This window comes from Equus quagga, chromosome 13 (genome assembly GCF_021613505.1).
Source record: "Equus quagga isolate Etosha38 chromosome 13, UCLA_HA_Equagga_1.0, whole genome shotgun sequence".
Classification (NCBI taxonomy): Eukaryota; Metazoa; Chordata; class Mammalia; order Perissodactyla; family Equidae; genus Equus; species Equus quagga.
This window is the reverse complement of record NC_060279.1, coordinates 100,920,542-100,932,991: the sequence shown is the minus strand read 5'-3', so window position 1 is coordinate 100,932,991 and position 12,450 is coordinate 100,920,542. Positions and strand designations below refer to the sequence as shown.

Genomic DNA, 12,450 nt, shown 5'->3' with positions numbered 1-12,450 from the left:
TGTGAGTGTGTGTGTGTGTTTTGGAGGTGTGTGTCTAAATGTGCACTTGTGTGTGTCCCCTGTATTTGAACATGAGGCCAGCTGTATGTGTGTTCCATGTGCCTGCTGTGTCTGTGTGTGTTCTGGCGAACCTCTGAGGACGTGATGTGCCTGTGTGAGTGTGGGTGTGTCCCCTGTGTGTATCTGTGTTTATTCTAGCAGATTCTGTGTGTAGATAAGAGCAGTCCCCTTGCCCCCGAGGCCCCCTCAGCTCCCAGGCAGATTAACCTCACTCTTCCCGCTGTGGCTGTTTCTACTGCTTCTGTTCCCTTCTCCAGATGTTCCAGTTAAGTAAATGCAGCAATTAAGCGGAGCCTCCCCAAAAAACATCCCACCAGGACCCCCTTCCAGGAGCTAATGAGGGGTCACAGCACATGCAGACACACACACAGTACTATTCAGGCGCTGCAGGGACACCAGACTGCACATGCTATGGTGTGAGGGCACACGAACGGCACAGGGGACACTTGTGCCCACCTGCTTCATCTGTCCTTATCCTTCAGGTCGCAGCATAAAGGTCTCCTCCTCCAGGAAGCCTCTCTGACTCCCTCGGGTCAGGGGTAGAAGGAGTGGACTCTGCCTCTGGGGCCTCACACCCCTCTGCTTCCCCCATCAGAGCCCTGACCACTCTGGCCTGGGCTGTGTCATCAAAGCCCTTATTATTCTGCCCTGTGCTTCCTCATCACACCTTGGCCACTCTGGCTCTAGGGCTGACAAGCTCTCCAGGGGATCCCGATGCAGCTAAAGCATGAGGACCGCTGGTCTGGCTCGGGCAAGGCTTCCTTCTCTGCTTTCCTGCCTCAGAGCTCAGATGGCTCTCAGTCCCACCCCCTTCCACCAAAGGGACGAACATCAGCGAAGCACTGAACGGGATAAGAATTGGTGGATAAACGCCCCACAGCCTCTTTGAACTTTGCAGGGGAAGGAAAGGGAGGGACAACAGTCCTGATGTGTTCTGCTAGGCTCCTTAATGCTCCCGGCCCCAGCTGCCCAGAGAGGCACCCTCTCCTCATCTGCACTTCCCATTAACTTTCTGCTCCTCCGTCTTACTCTTCCCCCTCCCTTGCCCGTTTCCTGGGGTCACTCCCTAAATCAGCCAGTTCCACTGAATTCTCATCCCTGTCTACTCTTGGGAGTGTCTCCATACATGGCCCTCTCTCTCCCCCCACCTCCCCCCCTTCTGTAGTGCTCAGAAACTCTGCATCATCTTTCCGAGTGTCTGAGTAACCAGTATCCACTGTGCTGGGCCAGGAGCACTGATGAACTTTGCTAATGATCTGGAAAGGCGGGCCCTGGAGTGGAGTTAATTTTAGCTGCAGTTTTTCAATACACATAAGTGGAAGGAGCCAAAAGTCTGTTCTGAAGCCTTCAGCAGAGGCAGGGATGCCAGGGTGGATGTGCATCCATGCCCCACCCCCAACAAGGTTGCCTGATTCCTCCACTCAGTGGAGGTGGCTCGTGACCATTCAGGTTCCCCCAGGGTAAGGCCATGACCACTGGCCAAGGATGTGTCCCCTTCAGACCAGGGCTCCCAAAAGATCAGGTCCCCCGTATTGCTATAACCAAGTTCCCAGGCCCGCATCCCTCTTCCTGCGACACCATCTGCCAGGAGATACGTGGGACCCCCCCCACCCCCCTCCTTCATCCTCTCACAGGCAGGCGTCAGGACAGGCAGACACCACTCCCGGTGAGTCATATGTTAGTACAATTCTAGTAGAATCCTCTGTGGGCCAGTGGACCTGAATTGGAGAGAGGGGAAGGCAGTGAACACACTTTTCTGGGTCGACCTGGCCAGCCCCCTGCCTCTGTCCCATTTTCCTATCTTCTCCTTCCTCCATGGGCTATCGGGCCAGTGTGTCTTGAGGTCTAGCTCTAATTCCAGAGGGCACAGCGTCTTGGAGCCAAGTGTTCCCCTTGTACCAGGGCAAGGAGCCTTGGGAAAGAGCAGTCTCCCCTCTGGCCGCAAAGATCAGGCCTGTTGCAGCCAGGGTCCCAGTAAGGGGACTCCAGCTGTGGAAGGGACATCCCAGGGAGGTGGTGCTGAGACAGGTTGGGAGCAGTGCTCTGGGATGGAGGGCCACATCCAAGGCTGTGAATGAGAACTGGACACGCATACACATACCCATCCTCACAGTTGAGTTGCCCCAGTCTGTCTGTCTCTCTGTCTCTCCCTGTTTCTTTGACTTTCTCTGTGTCTCTGTCTTTGTCTGTCTCTGACTTGTGTTTGTCTCTTGTCTATTTCTCTCTGGGTCTCTCACTGTCTCTCTTCTTGGATATGTGTGTCTTTCCCTCTCTCTCTCATTCTACTCCTCTCTGTCTCTCAATCTGTCTGTCTATCTTTTTATCTCTGTCTCTCTCTATCTCTGTGCCGCTCTCTGTCTCTGGATATCTCTCTGTATCCAAGGATCCTCTCTCCCAAGCGACTGCCGGGGCGACTCCTTGGGAGGTGGGGCTGGGGACGCGCCTTGCAGAGAAGGGGGCTGCTTACACCTTTAAGCGCGGGCGCGCGCGGGGCCTGCTCCTTTAAGCGCGGGCGCGCGCGCGGCCCCGGGTTCCCGGCGAGGAGGCCGCGGGAGCTCCCGGACCCGGCCCGCCTGCCCTGCCCCCGCCCGGCCCCCGCCCCGGCCCCGGCGGGGGAGGGGTCTCTGAGCGTGGCCCCTCCCCCCTGCGCCCCCACCTGCCTTGAGGTGCCCCCAGCCCGCGAGTCCCTGTGTGTCCGTCTGTCCGCGCCCAGGCCTCGCCCCACCCCGGCTGCGGGGGCTGCCTGGCCGCCCCCCCCCCCCCCGCCGCCGCTCCCCCCCCCCCCGGCCAGCCCCCGCCGCAGCCCGGGAAGCCAGCCGGCACGCCGCCGCCCTAGACCCAGGGCCCGCACCCCGACATCGGGGCCCTGCACCCCGAGATTGGATCCGGGGATCTGGAAACCTGAGCCTGGGACCCTGATCTGGGGCTGGGAGCCCAAGACCTGGAGCCTGAACACCAATATTTGGGGCTGGAATCTCAACATCCGTCCCTGGGACCCCAAGATTTGGCATATGGACGGCAAGATTTGGAGCCTGAACCTCAAGACTGAGCACCTAAAACCCCAAATCTGGAGCTCAACTCTGAATTCTGCGCCTGGGACCTTGAAATCTGGGACCAGATTCCCATATCTATACCGTGGAACCCACTATTTAGGACCTGAACCCTAAGAATTAGGCCTCAAATTCCAAGATCTGAACCCTGGCATTCTAAGGGGCCTAAACCTGAGTTTGGGCCTGAAGTCTTTGCTGCAAACCTGAATACTGAAATTTGGAGCTAGAGACCTCCAAATCTTTACTAAGCACCCCGATATCTGAACCCAGCACCCCAGTATTGGATCCCAGGACTGGGCTTGGGGCTCAGACCCTAAACTCTTCATTTGGCTATTTAACATCTCAAGACTGGAACTGGGAGACCCTGACCCTCAGCAACCCAAACGGGGTCTGGGTTCTAAAATTGGACCCTAGAGGCCCAATATTTGGAGATCCAGGACCCCGAGTATCAAGGTCTAGAGTCTCCGTGGCCACAGATCTGAGCTGAGACACAACAGAGGCCTTGGGGACAGGAAAGGCATGACCAGGTGCTCCCTCCAGAACCCTGCCCCCTGCCCCCTTGGAGCCTGAGGACATTGCTCCCTGGGGTGGCTTCCAGCTCAGGTAAGGCTACTGGGAGACCCCCATGGTGGGGAGGGACTTGGGAGGAACTTTGTGGCTGGGGGTGGAGGTAAGTGAGGACCAGGTCCCCCTGGGCACCCTTGGGATTTCCCCAGGAAACAGACATTCCCCTGTCCCCTAAGGGTCTACCTCCAGCTCCTGCTCTGCCTCAAACCCTCTGGCCATTTGGCCAGCCCTGCCCCTCTGACCTCCTCTTCCCCCGTTGATGGCATCTCCAGGTCTCTGACCCTCCACCCTGTTCTCCACCTTCTTCCCACATCTGTCTTGTCTGACCCTCTCCACCACTCTTCTCTCTAGTCTCCTTCCTCCACCTCTTCTCTCTGATCCTCTGTGACACTTCTGTCCACCGCTCCTCTCAATGGCCATCTCTGTCTGCCTCTTCTCTCTTTGATCCTCTTTAACACCCCTGTCCACAGCTCTCTCCGGCCACCTCTGTCTACTGCTTCACTCAGTGACCACCTTTGACATCTCTGTTCGCCGGCTCCCTTGCCCTTGTCCACCCCTGGCTCTAAGGCTTGACCTGTGACTGTGACCATCTCCGTCTACCCCTCTTCTCTCCAGCCGCTTCTGTCCATCTCTCCTCTCTCTGATCATTCTTCACTGTCTCTCTTGCCCTCCTACCGTCCCTGACCCTAACTGCCTGTCTACTGCCATCCGACCATCTCTGGCCTTTACTGACCAACTCTCTTCTCTTGTCTCTCTTGATCATTGGTGCTGTCTGATCATTTCATACATCTTTGACTGCCTTTCCTCTCTCTGATGACCTCTCTCCACATCCATCATCCTAACCAGCTGTCCTCGTCTCCAACTATCTCAGATGTGTCTGTCCTCTCCTACTCTCTCTGACCACCTCTCTGGCTTTTGACCATTTCTGACCACCTTTGACCATCTCTCCTGAATCTGACCATCCCTGACCACTTCTCTCTTTGTCCACCTCTCATCTTCTTGACCATCTGTAATCACCTCTCTTCTCTGGTCATGCCTGACTACTTCTAATCCTTGCCCTCACCACCAGCACCACCTCTCCTCTCCTTGACCATCTTTGGCCATGTCTCTTTGACCTCATCTAAAGCCTTTTGACTTACCTTCTACCTTCCAAGACCAACCCTCCCATCCTCTGACCATCTCTAACCATTTCTAACCACCTCCCTACCCTCTGACCCTTTGTTCACTTCTGCTCCCTCTGTCCCCCTGTGACACGTCTGTCTCTCTGAGTCTTTGACCATCTCCTCTGGCTTTTGATCTGTCTGACTACTCCTTTCTCTGACCATCTTTGACCATTCTGCTCTCAGCCCACTGTGACCTCTCCTGCTCTCAGACTACCCCAGCCCCTCTGGCACCCTTCTGCTGGCCTCAGCCTGCCCTAACGCCTCTCTTCTTCCTGCAGACCGCCCCCGCCCGCGATGGCCGTCCTCCCGCTGCTCCTCTGCCTGCTGCCGCTGGCCCCCGCTTCATCTCCACCACAGCCGGCCACATCCAGCCTGTGTCCCCGCCGCTGCCGCTGCCAGACACAGTCCCTACCCCTGAGCGTGCTGTGCCCCGGGGCGGGCCTTCTGTTCGTGCCCCCGTCACTGGACCGCCGGGCAGCCGAGCTGCGCCTGGCGGACAACTTCATTGCTGCTGTGCGCCGCCGCGACCTGGCCAACATGACGGGCCTGCTGCATCTGAGCCTGTCGCGGAACACCATCCGCCACGTGGCGGCCGGCGCCTTCGCCGACCTGCGCGCCCTGCGCGCCCTGCACCTCGACGGCAACCGGCTGACCTCGCTGGGCGAGGGTCAGCTGCGCGGCCTGGTCAACTTGCGCCACCTCATCCTGAGCAACAACCAGCTGGCAGCCCTGGCGGCTGGTGCCCTGGACGACTGCGCGGAGACCCTGGAGGACCTCGACCTCTCCTACAACAACTTGGAGCAGCTGCCCTGGGAGGCTCTGGGCCGCCTGGGCAATGTCAATACATTGGGCCTCGACCACAACCTGCTGGCTTCTGTGCCTGCCGGCGCCTTTTCCCGCCTGCACAAGTTGGCGCGGCTGGACATGACCTCCAACCGCCTGACCACCATCCCGCCCGACCCACTCTTCTCCCGCCTGCCCCTGCTGGCCAGGCCCCGCGGCTCCCCTGCCTCTGCCCTGGTGCTGGCCTTCGGCGGGAACCCTCTGCACTGCAACTGCGAGCTGGTGTGGCTGCGGCGGCTGGCACGGGAGGACGACCTCGAGGCCTGCGCCTCCCCCCCTGCTCTCGGTGGCCGCTACTTCTGGGCCGTAGGGGAGGAGGAGTTTGTGTGCGAGCCCCCAGTGGTGACTCACCGCTCGCCGCCCCTGGCGGTGCCTGCAGGTCGGCCCGCCGCCCTGCGCTGCCGGGCAGTGGGGGACCCTGAGCCCCGAGTGCGCTGGGTGTCACCCCAGGGCCGGCTACTGGGCAACTCGAGTCGCGCTCGCGCCTTCCCTAATGGGACGCTGGAGCTGCTGGTCACCGAGCCGAGCGATGGTGGCATCTTCACTTGCATTGCGGCCAATGCAGCTGGCGAGGCCACGGCTGCTGTTGAGCTGACCGTGGGTCCCCCGCCACCCCCCCAGCTAGCCAACAGCACCAGCTGTGACCCCCCGCGGGACGGGGATCCTGATGCCCTCACCCCGCCCTCTGCCGCCTCTGCCTCCGCCTCCGCCAAGGCGGCTGACACCGGGCCCCCTGCTGACCGTGGTGTCCAGGTGACTGAGCATGGGGCCACAGCTGCTCTCATCCAGTGGCCAGATCAGCGGCCTATCCCAGGCATCCGCATGTACCAGATCCAGTACAACAGCTCAGCCGATGACATCCTCGTCTACAGGTGCAGGGTCTAGGCGCGGGCAGCTCGGGGGTAGGGGGCAGGGTGGAGGGAGGGTTGGAAGTCCACCTACTGATACCCCAGGCTGCAGCACAGCCGAGAAATGAGCTGCAAGGCTACACAGGAAGTCAGACAGCGAAGGTCAAAGAAATCAGGCCGAGAGAGTAAAAGAAATCTGGCAGCAGTGGTGAAAAGAAATCAGACAGTAGAGACAAAATAAATTAGGTAGCAAATGTAAAATAAATCAGGCTACAGGGCTAAAATTTATCAAGCAATGAGGATAAAAGAAATCAGGCTGCATGAGTAAAAAGAAATAAGGCAGCAAAAGTAAATGTTAAACATAAAAAGGCAATCAGGCAGTAAGAGTAAAAGGTTAATGGGGGGCGCAATTTAAGAAGTCAAGGTAAAGAGGAACCAGGTGTTTCCAGATAACGGGGCCAGATACAAGCCAGGCTGCGGAAGAAAAGGAGATCAGGGGGAAGGGTACGGGGGTCACAGGAAAAGTAAACTGAGGCAGCTGTGCTGCAAAGAAACTCAGGCCGGAAGGGGAGGAAGTTAGTAGAGATGGCCTTGGGCTTTGTGCAGTGGGAACTGCTCCACGTGTTGAGAGTTCTGTCATGGAGACTTCTCAGTTTTTGATGTTCTAAATCGAATTAAGCCTAGTTCAGGCTCCACCTGGCAGGGGAACTGGGGAGTCTGCGCCTGTTGAGGATTCCCTTCTCTCTTCTGTTGTTGCAGACACAAACTTGGGGCTTACATACTCCGAGATGGGGGTCAGTACATCTTCTGCGCCCGAGCCGGGCACAGGGAACATCTGTGGTGGCCACAGGTGGTCAGTAGTGGTGGCTGTGACACCTTGCACCCAAGTCCAGCCTTGTCTGGCTGGCCCTGGATGGCTCCCTGCCGGGCTGGGCCCCGAGGCCTGGCTGCAGAGGACTGGCCCTCCCAGGGCCTAGGATCTGCACCTTGTAAAGCCAGTCCCTGGGTGCCCTTTCCCTCCCCAGGGGCCCACACCTCAAGAGATTGTCACTTGATTTCCTTTCTAGTCCTGGAAATCCAGCAAGCTCCCTCCTTCCGTCTCTTAGACAGCAGCACTCAATCGATCCCTCGGAGGGCCCACACCTGACAATCACACACGTCCTGTCCGCCTTGCCTGGCGGGGAGGGGACAAATGCTGTCCTAGATAGTCACCTTCCCCGAGTCAATCATGCAGTTCCCTGTACCTCCCTCGTTAAAGCAGTTTAGGAATAAAACGGATTATAAAACAAGTTAAATCTCCAACCGGGCGCTCTGCTACAAAAGGAAATAGAGTGGGATTGGGTACTAAGGACAGAAGGATGTGAGAAAGGTAAGGATCTCTAGAAACCAGTCAACAGAGATAAAAGGGCATCAGGAGACAGAGCTGGAAAGAAAGAAGGCAACAGGGAGGAAAAGAAATCAGCAGCAATGGCTGAGACACATCAGTTTAATGAAAACGGAGTCAGACGAGAGGAGCGTTGGCAGGCAGTGCTGGAGAAACAATAACAATAATAAGGCAGTGGGGCTAGGGGGACGTGCATTGGCAGGTTAGAGGGGAAGCAGGCATCAGCGGTTGGATTAGAATTCTAGCTGTACCCCGGAGGAAAATCAGGCAGCTGGAAAAGGGAATCAGCACAGCTGGTGAAGAGTCAGACGGGGAACAGGGGGAAGGTGGGTGAGGGTCTGGAGGCAGACTGGGAGGTGGGATTAGGGGGAGATTGATGGAGACCCAGAAGGAGGTGGGCATGGGGTAGAAGGAGGTCAGACGGTTGGGACACAGTTGGATGGCTAGCTGGAGAGACGTCTGGTGGCAGGGCCACAGGGTACTCGGGGGGCGGGCTGGCGGGAAGCTGGGTGATAGACTGAAGAACTCCGGCAGTGAGCTGGGGAGAAGCGGGGAGGAGAGTGAAATCAGGTGGTGGGTGGGACAAAGTTGAGCAGGAATCTGGGGGAATTAGGGCTGCACGCCTGGTGGGATATTGGGTTGGGTGGCCGTGCAGGACGGGGATCAGGCAGCTGGCGACAAAGTAAAACAGGACTGGGAGAAGTCAAGGGGTGGGCTACAGAGAAAACCACAGGTAACTTCCGGTTGTGGTTTGAAGGACTCAGGGTCTAGAGAGAAATGAGGTAGTGGGCGGGGCCGCGGGCCGGGGCAGTGGAATCCTCCAGACTGCAGGGCTGGGGCAGAGGGCAGGGTGGCCGCTGGGCATCCAGAGACCTCACCCCACCTGCCTGTCCCTCCAGGATGATCCCGGCCGACAGCCGCTCCTTCCTGCTGACAGACCTGGCCTCGGGCCGCACCTACGACCTGTGCGTGCTCGCGGTGTACGAGGACAGCGCCACCGGGCTGACGGCCACACGGCCCGTGGGCTGCGCCCGCTTCTCCACTGAGCCGGCGCTGCGGCCATGCACGGCCCCACACGCACCCTTCCTGGGCGGCACCATGATCATCGCGCTGGGTGGTGTCATCGTGGCTTCAGTACTGGTCTTCATCTTTGTGCTGCTTATGCGCTACAAGGTGCACGGGGGCCAGCCCCCGGGCAAGGCCAAGGCCCCCGCGCCAGTCAGCAGCGTTTGCTCCCAGACCAACGGCGCCCTGGGCCCCGCGCCAGCCCCGCCCGCCCCTGAGCCCGCTGCACCCAGGGCCCACACCGTGGTCCAGCTGGACTGTGAGCCCTGGGGGCCCAGCCACGAACCCACGGGACCCTAGCCTGGCAACCACCTCTGTGGCCCTTCTGGCCCCAGGCGGGGCAGGACCCAGGCACCTGGTGGGACCTGGCCTCAGACTCACCAAATGGCTCACGGTTTTTAAAACTCTGATGGGGAGGGTGTCGGGGGCACCAGGGCACAACAAGAAAGTCCTATTTTTCTAAGCTTGGGCCTGGGCTCTTGCCCTTGTCTCTGTCTGTTGGGGTGGGGGGATCATGCAGGGGTCTGGAGCTGGGGGGTGGGTGCTATCTCTGGGGAGAGACCCCCACAGCGCTGTCTGAGGTCCCTGGATGAGGCTGACGATGGTCATCCATTCAGTCAACAGACATTCTGTGAGTGACCTCTCTGGGTGTGCCCTGTGCTGGGTCACACCATGGTGACACACAGAGCCCCAAGCTCTGTCCTCAGACAGTGACAGCTTGGAGTGATCGGAGATGTGGCAATGAGGGGAGCTGAGGAGATTGTGGGAGCCCAGGGAAGATGCCTGACTCGGCCTAGGGTGTGGTCAGGGAGGGCTTCCTGGGGGAGACGTGACCTGAGAATGACATCTGAAGGAGATAATTGGGCAAAGAGCAGAGGGAAAGGTTCCAGGCAGAGGACACAGCACAAGCTAGGACTTAGTAAGTGCTAGGCACTGGGGGTGCAGTGGTAGAGATGAGGCAGGAAGGGTGAGCGGGGCCAGGACCCCCAGGCTGAGGAGCTCAGACTCTGGCCTCATAGGACTAGGGAGCCATGGAGGATTCTGTCCAGAGGAGGGACAGGATCAGGTCTGGGCTTTCAGAAGATCCTTCTAGCCGTCATGAAGGGGGTGGGCCAGAGGGGAAGACTGAAGCTAGAAACCCGGGGAAGGCCAGGGCCAGGGCCTGCGTGGGTGAGGACAAGACTAGACCAGGGCAGGGCTGGGGAAAGCAGGGTTGGGGGGACCTTCCGGAAGCTGAGGGGGTGGGTTATGGAGCTGAAGGGCAGTGGGGGAGGGAAGTGTATAGGGTGAGGCCCACGGCTCTGGCCAGGGGAGGGGACAATGGATCTGCCCTGATACAGGACCAGGGTGGGGGGGCAGGTTTGAGGAAGATGCTGAGGCCAATGAGGGGCCCAGAGGACATGCAGGGGGTGGCAACCAGGAGGCCTCAGGACCCCTAGTCTGTGGCTGGAGCTGGGGACAGAAATGAGGGCTCTGCTCAGCAGTGAGGGGGAACTGAGGCCACCAGGGTGGCGAGGCAGCAGCCTCTGGGACTTTCCATATTTAAGGAACAGGCAAACCTAGGCTGAAAAACAAAGAGTAGACAGAAGCAGCGGGTGGAGGGACAGAGCAAAGCAAACCAGGCAAGTGAGACCCAAGTGACTGTTGTGTTTAATGATATCAGGCTTCAGGGCCCCCCGTGAGAGCAGCGTGAGGGGCTCGGCGGGGCAGGTGCCAGATTCAGCTGACCTGAGAGCAGGAGGTAAGAAAGTGTAGACAGCTAGCAGAGACCCTACGATTCTGGTTCAGGTCGATCTGGGCCTTTCCACCCCACATCCCTCCAGGGCTGGTCCTCACTCTGTCTCAGATTCCCCTGGGCCGCCCTCAGACACCACGCCTGGAGGTTTGGAGGACAAACCCTGGGCCTTAGAAATGTCAGAGCTCATTGGAGATCCAGCAAGGGGATGGGCAGTAAGAGGAATAGCACTCCCTGACTTCAGGCCACTCTGGGGGGTGGTCCAGAGGCAGAGATGTGGAGGGAACTTGGGTCCCATGAGTCCTCTCTGGAGTGATGCTGCTGTGAGGAGCATGGCCAAGAGGTCCCAAGACTGGACTGGCCATTCTCATAACCAGGGGCGCATGACTTGTCCTGGTGGGATAACGTCCCAGATTCTGCTGCAGCTTTCTTGGTGGGTGCGGGCCTTGGAAATGATCTTCCATCTGCCATGGGAACAACCTGAGTCTCAGGGACCTGGTCTGACTCCCGGGTCCTCCAGCAGCATCATGAGGCCCTTCCTCTTGTCACCCTCCGGTGGCTGAGATGAGGTGAAGCCAAGGGGCCTAGGGAGTGGGAGGGTTGGATACCTAGTGCCAGCTACAGGATACCAGTTGCTGCCGTGAGGGGGCACCAGAGTGCGCTGTTCCTCAGCCCTGCTTTTCAAATTTGAACAATTTATTGGGTGCCTACTTGTGTGACCTGCTGGGAATTCAATAAGGGACAGATACAGGCCTGTCCTCCCTCACGTATCTCACCATTTGGTGGGGGGAAAAATGTTAAATAATGACACAGGCAAATGTAAAGCATCTATGGTGACAAGGAGGGCCATGCAGGAGAGAGACGTGGCACTGGGGGAGGCCCTGCAACCAGGGGACCTGAGCCAGGAAGAGGGGTTGAGAGAGGCTTCCTGGAGGAAGTGACACCTCCCTGAGACCTGAGGATGCTCAAGTTGGACTTTATGCAGGGTGTGGAAAGGGCATTCCATGCGACTGGAACAGCATGTGCAGAAGTCCAGGGGCAGAGGGATGCATGGTGAGTAAAAGGGACTGAAGGAGGCCGGGGGGTGAGGGAAGGGAAGTGATGCTACATTGAGGCTGGTGGGCGGGGAAGGGGCAAATGACGCAGGACGCTGTGGCCTGGGAGGAGTCTGGATTTTAGTTTAGGTGGCATGAGAAGCCACTGCAGGGTTTTGAGCAGTGAGGAGCGGGGTGCTCCCGGATCTCCAGGAAGCTCCAGGGAGGGTCTCGTTGCACATGGGCAGAGACACCAGGGAGGAGGCTGCTGCAAAAGTCCGAGCAGAAGGGTGATCCGGACCAGTTTGGGGCCTGAAGTGGATGGACTGGAGAGAGATTTGAGCCTGCCTCGCCTGAGGCCTCCCTCCCCTGTGCAGAATAGGATAGCGTGGACCACTGTCCAGCTACTCCGTTCTTAGGCAAGACTGCAGAGACACTGGGGAAGAAGAGCTGTGGGGCTCTGCTCTCTGATAGCCAAGGATCCATCCCTCAGGTGGGGGAGCTGACCTCTCTGTAGCATAGGAATTAAGGCCCTTTTCCAGGTTCAAGTACCAGGCAGACAGTGACCAGGGCTCTACAAGGCAGAGCTGTGGGTGGTCGGGGGGAATGTGGACACTGGAAATGCAGGCCCGGAAGGAGGACACACACCCAGTGGTAGTTCTTGCACATCCAGAAGCAGGGAGGTGGGAGGAGGTGCATGG

General features: G+C 58.6%; 1 protein-coding gene across 1 annotated transcript; it reads left to right on the top strand.

Annotated features, from left to right (window-relative positions):
* Positions 1 to 2,588: 2,588 nt before the first annotated feature.
* Positions 2,589 to 9,433, top strand: LRFN3 (leucine rich repeat and fibronectin type III domain containing 3). The gene is made up of 3 exons (XM_046681171.1): positions 2,589 to 3,713; positions 5,119 to 6,555; positions 8,815 to 9,433. The coding sequence occupies exons 2-3, from the start codon at positions 5,135 to 5,137 to the stop codon at positions 9,278 to 9,280; spliced, it is 1,887 nt and encodes a 628-aa protein (XP_046537127.1). The 5' UTR covers positions 2,589 to 3,713; positions 5,119 to 5,134; the 3' UTR covers positions 9,281 to 9,433.
* Positions 9,434 to 12,450: the final 3,017 nt, after the last annotated feature.

Bases quoted from the DNA above. Each gene is read 5' to 3' on its own strand.
- LRFN3 (XM_046681171.1), top strand. From the start codon at position 5,135: ATGGCCGTCCTCCCGCTGCTCCTCTGCCTGCTGCCGCTGGCCCCCGCT. The intron at 6,556-8,814 runs GTGCAGGGTCTA...CTGTCCCTCCAG, and splicing joins GATGACATCCTCGTCTACAG to GATGATCCCGGCCGACAGCC.